An 11317-nucleotide genomic window follows, 5' to 3' on the forward strand; every position below is an offset into this window, starting at 1 on the left:
AGATCATTTGGGAAAAGGAATTTTGAAAAAAGTGTTGGGATGTCTAGTATTATCCTTACAATTAAATGAAATAGTAAATAAAAGTACACGTAGCATTCAAGAGTGATTTTCATGGCCAAGTGGGAGAGCGCGCTTTGGAATATGTATAGTATTTCTCATGTAAAAAACTAAAAAAGCAGGAAGATTAATGTTAAATACTACACCCCATCTTACCCCCATTAAGTGCTTTAAAAATGAAAAAAGATAAAGTTCACTTAACCTCCTCAAACTACCACCCTAATGATAATCTACTTCCAAACTATCAATTGCGATAATTTACCCTTCAAACTACCAAAACAATGACAATGAACTCCAAATTTTAACAAAATGACGAAATTATCACTAAAATAAAAACAAAAATACTAAAATTTATTTATTTAAAAAAAATTTTAAGGGTATTTTTGTCTTACTGAAAATTTTATAAGGGTAATTTTGTCATTTTGCTTGCATTAGGGGTACATTATCATTGTTTTTGTAGTTTTGAGAGTAAATTGTCGCAATTGATAGTTTGGAGGGTAAAATGTCATTGGGGTGATAGTTGGAGGAGGTTAAGTGGACTTTACCTAATAAAAAAAAAAAAAAAAAAATAACTACAGGAGATCTTCTATAATTTTTTTAATGATCCATATTTAATTTAACTCTTTTCTGTTTTTTTAGTTATGAAAAAGTTGAAATTAAATCTAGATCGTTAAAAAAATTACAAAATATCTCCTATATATATATATTTTTAATGATAAGATGGTAATATGAAAGTGTAATATGTAGCATTACATAAGATGGAAGGTTGGGAGAGGAAATTAAAAGGGAGATAATTTCCATTATCATACCAAAAATCAAGTAGTGAGAAGGAATTCATGGGAATATTTCGTGAGAAAGTGACGAAATTGTCCATTTGACGAGATTATGGGTGGCAAAGTTTGGCCTCAGTGGCAAGGAGAGGGTTTTCATAGTAATAAGAGAAATTTGGTATAAAAAAATATAATAATAATAATAGTAAGAGAAATACGCCAATGAGTGGTGAGACTACTGTTTTTGGCAGCAAAGATAACAGCAAGCGAATATTCTTCAAATATAATCTTGAACCCTAATCATCTTGAAGATTTGGATCATAAAAGCATCTCTAGCAGATGCTCTGAAACTTTCATATTGTACATATTTTAATTTACCTAATATGCTTTTTGCTTTCTAATTAGTTACTTTTACGCAAGCACTTTTTTTTTAATCGTTTCTCTCTCTCTATATATATAGTTTTGGTCAAATTTACTATTGAATTTATAAGATTCAGACGTGAGAGCATTTTTAGGGGATCACCGTTGGAGTTGCTGCAAACGGCAGCCACCATTGAAAATCATCTCTAATTGCCCATCAAAATTGATTTTGAGAGAATTCAAAGGAGGCGGGGACCATGGCAGACAGAGACACACAGCAGGAGAAAAAAAGATTTGTCCTGGCTTGTAGATGCTCTAAGCAGATGTCTAGTAATGCACATTGGAGATTGTTTTATGTCAACAAAATAAGACTGCAAAGTCAAGGTAAGGTAACCGCGATAGAACGGCATCGTAGTATTTTTAGTATTTTTAGATTCTTCATCAGCCATGGTCAAGTTGAAACAATCACAATTTTCAAGGAGTTTGACCCTACTACTCCATTCAAATGCCAAGCCTATACGCAAGAAAAAGTATCTGGACTGTGCTAAAAGATTACGGGCTTTAAAAGGACAAAGGAGAGATCTTTAAAAAGACAAAGGAGAGATCAACAGTATAGTAACACTTTTGCTTCTTGAAAGCCCCACAAAAAGACATTGAACATAAAAACAGCAGGTGCTTTCTAAGTCCGACCGAACCATAGTTTGACCGACCGAACCATAGTTTGACCCAGTACCACTAAGGGCAGCTGGGGCTAGTGTGAGAATTCTCATGTCCTAGTACATGCCAAACTTCTTGAAAATTTCTTTTGAGGACACTAAACCACCACCTAACCGACCACCACTAAAGATGACCTCTAACATCTGATGAAGGATTACGATGGCTATTATTTGGGAACCAACCATCAAATCACAATTAGGCCAAGCAAGGTGAACAAACAAAAAATAACCCGCATGTTATAGACTGACAGCCTTTTCAAATACATTGAAATAAGCAGTTGATAGTGTATTCATAACAAGGATTACAATTATAAATTCAAACATCCTCGCAGACATAAAAGCTGCAATAAATATAAAATCCACAGAAGCAGGTTCTCCATCATTAACAGTTCCTAACAATGGCATTATTCAAAACTGTAGCTACTTCTATTGTCAAACATGAAAGAGCCAGATGTACTATGGCATTAGAGAAGGTAGGAGCATTCATTCAAGAGAGGCATGAGTAAGCCAAGGCCTTCTCCTCAGTCAGCTCCTCTGCTGTCAAGTCCAACTTCTTCCTCGAGAACTCATCAATTGAAAGTCCTGGGCAGATGGAAGATACAGAAAACAGATGAGATTCACTAAGAGAATCATAAACTCAAGATAAACAAAAACAGTTATGTTAATAAATCTAAACTTAACAACTTGCTTTTGATATCAAAGCCGCGGATCCTACCCTACCAATACAACTAAAATATCAACCAGACTTTTCTTTATCTGTCATTCAATGGCAATGGCAATACGAGAGAATTCAAGGTCATTAAAAAAAAAAAAAAAAAAAAAAAATCGACAAAAAAGAAGCTCAGAGTAATGAGGGAAGCCAAGAAGTCTCTCAACACATTGTGCTATGAATCCTACCCTACCAATAAAACTCAAATATCAACCGGCTTTTATCTGTCATTCAATGGCAATATCGAAGCAGCTGGGAGAATTCAAGGACAATTTTTTTTTTTTTTTTTTTTTTTTTAAAAAAAAAAAAAATCAACAAAAAGAAGCTCAAGAGTCCTGTTTAATGGGTTTTCTTCTAAGCCTTGATGAGTATACGAGGGAAGCCAAGAAATCTCTCGTCACATTGTGTCACACCAAAACACACAACACACATAAGCACGAGCCCCCCCACCTCCCCAAACCAAGCAATGCAAAGATTTGCAAGACATAGGGGGTGTTTGTTAAACCCCTTTGCACTGTTCCTATTTCCCACGGCACTGTAGATTCAAACCGGGCGTCCAAGACATTGAGGAAAAGCAGACTGTCTCATGCTAACAGTCTGCTTTTATTGTCAATATATACCATTTTACCCCTTTCTCATTGTAGACAATGACTATTTTGTCCCTTCAACATGCCAGCGAGAAATGAGAGTTCATTTACTATATGGGCTTATTTGTCTTTTACAGCCATTGGGTTCTCCAACATGCCAGGCGCAGCAAGTGGGCAACAGCATCCCTTTAGTCAAGCTACAGTGCCATGGGTATGGGGATGTGTGCTGTCATTTGCCAAACAACCCCATAGAGAGCCAATCCCACCTTTTTTTCTTGACAGGTGAGATGAGAGTGACAAGAACTAAAAAATAGTAGGACAGAGTGCTGGTGGGAGGAAGACTAACACCATAGTTGATTAATATTGTTGCGTTGTATTAAATTGTCCTCTAACCCCAAGGGCTTGGCTCGAGTGGTAAATCATTTGGTCCTAGTGCCTCATAAAGCATTAGGTCTAAGGTTTAACTCTCCTTGAGTGCAAACAATTTCTTGAAGCTACATTCGTAGGCGAAAGTCCTAGCCTTACCCAATCCATGTGGAGGAGACACTTTGCACTAGATCCCAGGGATCTATAGCGACAGAAGTCATTTTCTGTGTGGTCAATCATGAACAAGAATACAAAAACTACGACTTTGACCAGTCAACAGTATATACTTTGTTTCTGAGAGTCAATAGAATCAACTATTTTTTTTTTTTTTTTGATAACGTAGGAGAACATTACTCAGATTAATTGTACGTCGCAAACGCATACTGTACAACAATCATCACCGTTAATCAAACTCCTACGAGTAACTGACCCCACCCACCAGAACCAGTTACTAAGTAACCAATGAGCTTTCACCCTTGACGGGCTAAGCAGTTTATCCTCATGCTCAGGAGGCTATGTTATGACAGATATACTCTATTTCTGAGAGTCAACAGAATCTACTCTGTTATGACATATAGGATGCGAGGGGGGCTCAGTTTGGAAATTATAGAAAACACACTGTAATGTTTGTTTTGTGTAATCCTCCATGTGTTTTCTACTATAGTTAATGTGTATAGCATAAAGCAGTGGCGAAGCCAAAATTTTAGTTCGAGGGGTCAATTTTTTTTTTGAAAAAATAAAAATAAAAATATTAAATAATATAACTAACGAAATAAATAAACGAATTAAACAAAATTTAATTATTGATTAAAACATATAAATTTAACTTCCATTTTATTTTGTCACACTTGATGTTCATTTATTCAATTGTCCTCACCGAGTCTGTATTTTGAAATCGTTGCATGATTTCTTTATTACTGATAGTCTTGAATATATCATTCTCAATATACAACCAAATAATCATTCATCCATTGATCTCCCATTTAGTAACATAAACGATTTTTTATAATATTCATTGTTGAAAAATGAAAATGCTCTTTCAAAAGTAGTTGCCGCAACTAGCATAATCAATGACAAATTTGCTAAATCTACCTTGAATTGACACGAGCTCATTTAAAATATTCATTGCTGAAAGTGCTCTTTCATGCTCTTCGGATTTGGTCTCAATTACTATTATAGTAATCATGTTTTTTTTTTTCTTAAGTAAGGTTCTACTGGCAGATTTGCTAAATCTAGCTCGACAAGAGCTCATTTATAATTTGATTGGAGCTCAATAGAATAATTGTTTTTTTTTTCATAATCTCAGCTAACTACAATTATATATTTCATATGATTAAAATATGTAACAAAAATTATATATATTCATAAAAAATTAATTTTAAAGAGCAATCTAAATATAAAGGTTTGATTACATACCTGAATCTTTTTAACAAAAACTATGAATAAATTAATTTGAATTATTGAAGGCTTGAAGTAGGAAAAAATCGCAAATCGCAAATTGTTGAATTGTTGAACAACTTCTAATTATGATTTGTAGCACTCACGGTAGATTGAATCTAAAATAGATCCAATAATGTAATTGATCAGTTTATTAGAGATAAATTTTTCTAAGAATTCTAGCGAGTTGTTTTATTTAGCAGTGGAGAATAACACTTAAGTCATGATTCCCTTTGGTCTAAAGTGGTGGAAAGATGCAGGCCTTCTTGTGTTGGTCGTTTATATCTTTTAAAAGAACAGAAAAGAAAAATGGACTCCGACCTAATTATCCAGACGACTGAAACATAAAGAAATCATGCCATCGAGTTGTGAAATCAGCTCTTCTTAAAAAAGATTTGCCCCTTGATGAATAATTGAGGGTGGGCAACATAGGGCATCCGAAAATTTTTACTAGGAATAAGAAGAATTTTTGGGAGGTGAGGGGGGGCATTTGACCCCTTTGGACTCCCCATCCCTCCGCCCCTGGCATAAAGAATAATGATCTAGTCGGGGTGAAGCCCGGGACACCCCGATTATCCCAAAAAAAAAAAAATTATATATATATTAAAGTATGCTGAACATTACCTTGAACTATCTTCCACTCTCCATTGCGACAAGTGACAGGGAAGGAATAAATGAGTCCAGCTGGTACATTGTATGAACCATCAGAGTATACCCCCATGGATACCCAAGTGCCCTGAATTCGCAACCAAAATGGTAAATGAGCAGGAAACCAACTTCTACACGAAAAACAAACAAAGAAAACACAGAATGATACCAACCTCTGGGGTTCCAAGGACCCAGTCACGAATGTGGTCACAAGCAGAGCTAGCAGCAGACAATGCACTTGACAGCTTTCTAGCTTTGATAATTGCAGCACCACGTTGTTGAACAGTAGAAATGAATTCTCCCTTCAACCTTCATTCCAGCAATTTATGTCAAAACTTCAATGTACTAAAACCAAACATAATTCTCAAAATAAGTATTAGTACATTTTTCATACCATGCATCATCAGCAACAAGCGCAGGGACAGGCTTCTCTCCAGATGGTGTTTTCACGGTTGCATGGCTGACATCAGGATACTGGGTCGATGAATGATTACCCCAGATAATAACATTTTTAACATCACAAACTTGAACATTTAGTCTCTCAGAAATCTGGCCCAAAGCTCTGTTATGATCCAGTCTTGTCAAACAAGTAATGTTTTTCTCTGGGATAGAAGGTGCAAATTCCTTCAAGATCAATGCATTAGTGTTTGCTGGGTTAGCTACAACCACAACCTGCACAGGAAGCGCAAGCAATCTAAGTAAATGTTCAAAAAATTAAATTGGCCTGAATTCATACACAACAACATGCTTGTTCAATTTCATGCATAGCCATCACATGGACATGAATTCATCTGAACAGTTTTACTTAGAATTTCAGACTAAGTGATTTAGGATACGCCAAATGTTCCATTTTCAAAATGGAGCCACTACCATCTATGCCAACCATCATGACTTACAAAAAAATATATATTTGAAATGGCCCAACTCTAAGTGATGATTTTATTTTCTTTTTGCTTTTTTCTTCCATTGGAAAGGAGGTGCCATTGCTATAGCTCATTTGCCGAAGTTATGAATTTGTAAAATACAGTCTAAATATCAATGAAGCCATTCGTTTCTCATGGGCATAAATCAACAACTGAAGTTCTTCATATCACTTTCAGATGTCTTCTATGTTACATGCATTTTTTTTTTTATAAGTAATCAAAATTTCATTAAAAAGTGTGAAAGGCAAATGTTACATGCATTGAAGATACCATTCAAGAAAAAAGGGCAAAATCACCTAAGACATGATTTGGTTCCAATATTTAATTATTATAAACGCTGCAAGAGGTTTATGGTTTCAAATGTTACATAATGCATGATAAGATGAAGTCAATCCTATAAGGCACCGAAAAATACCCAAATTCTATTTGCCTTTTGTTAAAAATTTCATTCACCTTGCAGTTTGCTGCTGCATGCTTCTCAAGTGCAGAAGCCTGAGACTTATAAATTGACACATTTTTCGACATCACGTCTTTCCTTTCCATGCCTTCTTTCCTTGGGAACCCACCAACCATGATTGCAATGTTAACCCCGGTGCATGCCTCAACAACGTCAGTTGTAGCAATGACACCTGTTAAATATATCACATCAGACCTCATAATCTCACAAATCCTTAAATTAAAATGCTGCTTATACCAATGCTTCTTGAAGTCATCCAGATTTGACAGGTTAAAAAGCCTAAACGTACCTTTGAGAAGAGGGAATGCAGCATCCACCAACTCCATTTTCACCCCATTCAAAGCCTCTGCAGCAGGAGCGATATCAAGCATGTGGAGGATCACAGGCTGGTCAGCACCCAACACCACTCCCCTAGCAATCATGGGGACAAGAGCATATCCAATTTGTCCTGCAAATCCAGAAATGCATCAACAAATTTTAAAGAAAACATTGCATGGAAGATGACTAAAAAGTTAAAAATATTAGAGGAATGTGCTAAGGCTACATCTTTTATGATATAGAATGAAATAAGGGGTAAAATAAAACCAACTTCCCACAATTATACCAAGCCCGCTAACAATATAAAACACATACTAAAAGAATCATTGAAATGTTATATATATATATATATATATATATATAGACATGCTTGTGTTCATGTGTGTACATATGAAATCTTTACGTTTTGTCAACATTGTAGGACCAGTACAAAATGTTATGGCATTGCAACTGCAACATAGACAAACCATTTCATATTTTAATTATTTTCTTTACGTAAATATTAAATGGGGGCTTGATAACACCTCAATGTCTCCCTTTGTATGTTGTCCTTAGATTTCCTTAATTCATTGCATCTCATTAAGTTGCATATAACTAAGAAAAAGTAGTAACCACATATCCATTATACCCCAAAAGGACTAATCATGATGACTAATAGAGTTTCCCCGAATCACTTACAAATCCTAGAACTAACTAATACACAACCAATGTGAGAAGTAGTACCCGTGCAACCCCTTTACAATCCATCCAACTAATGGGGGACTTTACACATCCATCACAATCCAGATATCACATTGCTTGTCAATGGAGAAGATCACTGCTTATTTAAAAATATTTATTAAGATTTTAAGAACTCTACCATGGAGTTCCTAATCCGATTAAATGCACACGTTCTATGTGAGAGTTAACATCGGAGAGTTGACTCATCTCACTGTTTTATTTAATTATTAATTATTGATTATTAAATGGATTTGTTTAGTGGCCAACCATAACAATCATTTCAATATTTGAAAGAAAGATAACATGCATCAACAAAAACTATCATCATAACATACTCATCCATGATCCAATGGAGCATGGAGTAACATATTAAGTTTGCACACAAACATAGTAACACAACCTTAAGAACCCTTTCATCTTTGATTTTTTCAAATATTAAACTAAAACATAGATCTCAGAATTCAGATCACAAACGAATGCAACTGAACCAACAATATTTAAACCAAATTCGAACCTCTACTAACTCTGTCTAGCACAATCAGCAAATAAAAAAAAAAAGCGCCGTAAAAGAAAATCAATCACAAGCATCGGATCTGTTTAATTTCTATTCAATCATAACCAAAACTAAAATTAAAAATTAAAAATTAAAAATCAACGATTCTCTTCCACACATAGAACCTATCGTAGATCATTATGTAACAGATCTAAACCACCCTCTAAACAGACTAAAAACAATACAGAAAATAAAATAAAATAAAATAAAATAAAAAACTGGCTGTATAAATCACAGATCGAATCGAAGAAGAATCAGTAAGGAAAACGAGAGTGATGGATCTGATTCAATATGATACTGTTCATGGATTCGAACCGCACCTGCAGCTCCAGTAACGAGAATGCGAACTGGTTCTTTCGCCATTTGATCAAGATCAAGGGGACTGAGAAACGATAGGAAAGTAGATCAGTGATTCAGTACTAGAAACTGCAAGTTGTGAAGGTGAGGCTCAGTTATTTATCTTAGCCTGGAAATTATGTGCAAGAACGACGGCGTTTAGAGTCAAAAGGACGACAGGGATGATTTCGTCCTATGGTTCCTTTTTTAAAAGAGGGAACGGGTAAGACGTGCGTGAAGCGTGATGTGCAGGAGGAATATTCCGTGTAGATGCGCTATGATTTGTGCTTAAAACTGTCCACAAGCGTCATAGCCTCATAGGGAGTGGGCCACTTTTTCAAAGCATCAAGTTCAACTGCTGTTAATTTTAAAGTTAACGCGACGTTGCTGGCATTGTTACACCAAGAAGTCAAATAGGCAACACGAGGGATTGGATTCATTAATCAACATGCTCGTAGAGATATTGACCTTAGTTTTATTGTGGGGAGAATTTTTAACTTTTCTTTAATTTATTATATTATACTAATTATTATAATTCGATAAGCTTTGCTATAAAAACAGGGGGTGACTTGTGATACTTAACCAGAAAAAGGGGTAACTTGGAATCAATTTGGTCACAGCACTTAATAAATTATAAAACAAATAATGAATTTCAACCACTCCTTTTTATTTATATATCTTTATTATTTCATCATGGATCATTTCTCTTTAAATAAAGATATTTTTACTTTTTTAATTTAAGCAACATTAGGAAACTATCCATCTTCACATTATGTGGATCCATTTGAATGATTTGAATCAGTAAAATACCTCTTTATCGATTCTAAATAGTAAAAACGATTGAAACCATATCAAAATTGATGGGTGTCGTTTTATCATTTTTCTTCACGGAAAAAAAAAAAAAAAGACGTTCATTAGAATTACTTTTTCTGTTCTCTATTTGGAAGCATATGGTTCCTCATTTACTCTTTCATTATTATTAAAAAAAAAAAAAAAAAAAAAAAATCTTTCTTCGTCTTTATTTCACATATTCACATGTTTTCTTAGTGCTTGTTTGAGGTTGCGTTTGAGGGATCTAAAAGTGTTTTTAATACTCAAAAAGTCTGTTTGAACAAAAAAGTACTTGTTTGGTAAAAAAATTAAAAGAGCTTTTAAAAATTAAAAAAATTTAAAAATGGCTAAAATACACTTTTAGCAAAAGCTTAAAAATGAAGTTTTTACCCAAAAACATTTTTTGACTTAAAAATTCTATTTCTAAACATGCTCTTAATCTTAAAAGATTTACTATTTTGTTAGGGCGATATTATTCGACGTAGTAACCCTTACATACCGCCACCACAAGTACTTTGTGAAAGAAAGGCCCAATCGAATTTGGCGCGCCAAAACCGCAATCCATGAGTCCACAACGATCTCTTATCATGGACGATACCGCATCTGATCCCACTTCACCCAATCACATCTCGAAAGTTCGAAACCATTGTACGTCGGTGTATACATATTATATATAACATCCAACCACGCCCCGCTACAAAGAAAACAAAGAGTCTGGAATTCTCTGCCCCTTCGTTCCCGCAGGTTCTGCGACACTGGCCTCGGAACCAACAGACATTCCGATCGACTTTCGAACTGATACCAAAACTCTTCGAGTACTAATAATAACAATCTGATACTTTGGGCTTCTCGTCCTACGTTCAACATGGCAACTGCATCAGGTAAAGTAACTGTTAGCCAGAAATTTCTGGAATCTTCGCAATTGTTTCAACCCTTTGTGTGTCTCTAGGGTGATAAAGATTTCGCGCAAGAGTGAATTTCTAATTCTACAATGGACTCGTTTATTGGAAAGAATTTTTGGGCAATTGTGTTTCTAATTGATTATATTGCAGTATTGTTTTTGGTTTTTTTAATATATATTTAGGATTTTAGGTGTTGAAGAACTAGGGAATGTGGATTTAACTGTAGTGTTAGGTAATTAAGAATGAATGTAATATGGTCTTCTTTCTTAAGAAACAAAGATTTAGGAGTTGGGGGTGATGGGAACTTTTATGGTTGTGGACTGAAAGAATTTTGGAGTGTTAGGATAGGTTGTAGATAGTGAAGAAAGATTAAGATGGGAATGTAATCTTCAAATATTTAAAAAATCCCTACATTGGATTAGCCCAAAGAAAATGTAAAATAGATATTTAAAAAATCCCTACATTGGATTAGCCCAAAGAAAATGTAAAATAGATATTTAATTGGAAGAGCTAAAAAAAAAAGTTAAATGTAACAGCACTTTTCAAGGGAATTATTTTATTTTTCATTGTTTTTCTCACCTGTTTTTTCTTTTTTCTCAAATCTTTTCCTCTTTTTTTTTTTTTTTT

The 11317-nt window shown here is 34.6% G+C and overlaps 1 protein-coding gene across 1 annotated transcript; it reads right to left on the reverse strand.

Annotated features, from left to right (window-relative positions):
• Positions 1 to 2114: 2114 nt before the first annotated feature.
• On the reverse strand, positions 2115 to 9061 carry LOC132177094 (malate dehydrogenase, cytoplasmic). The gene is made up of 7 exons (XM_059589312.1): positions 8942 to 9061; positions 7320 to 7478; positions 7027 to 7202; positions 6045 to 6322; positions 5824 to 5959; positions 5627 to 5738; positions 2115 to 2485 (listed from the first exon to the last, which is right to left on the reverse strand). Exons 1-7 carry the CDS (start codon positions 8982 to 8984, stop codon positions 2391 to 2393), a joined length of 999 nt encoding a protein of 332 aa, XP_059445295.1. The 5' UTR covers positions 8985 to 9061; the 3' UTR covers positions 2115 to 2390.
• Between the last annotated feature and the right edge of the window lie 2256 nt (positions 9062 to 11317).

The sequence above is a fragment of the Corylus avellana genome, chromosome ca4 (genome assembly GCF_901000735.1).
Source record: "Corylus avellana chromosome ca4, CavTom2PMs-1.0".
NCBI lineage: Eukaryota > Viridiplantae > Streptophyta > Magnoliopsida > Fagales > Betulaceae > Corylus > Corylus avellana.

Excerpts from the sequence above, each read along its gene's own strand:
- LOC132177094 (XM_059589312.1), bottom strand. The coding sequence starts at position 8,984 with ATGGCGAAAGAACCAGTTCGCATTCTCGTTACTGGAGCTGCAG. Across the intron at positions 7,203-7,319 it reads TGCATTCCCTCTTCTCAAAG|GTGTCATTGCTACAACTGAC; the intron begins GTACGTTTAGGC and ends TATATTTAACAG. Across the intron at positions 6,323-7,026 it reads ATGCAGCAGCAAACTGCAAG|GTTGTGGTTGTAGCTAACCC; the intron begins GTGAATGAAATT and ends CTTCCTGTGCAG.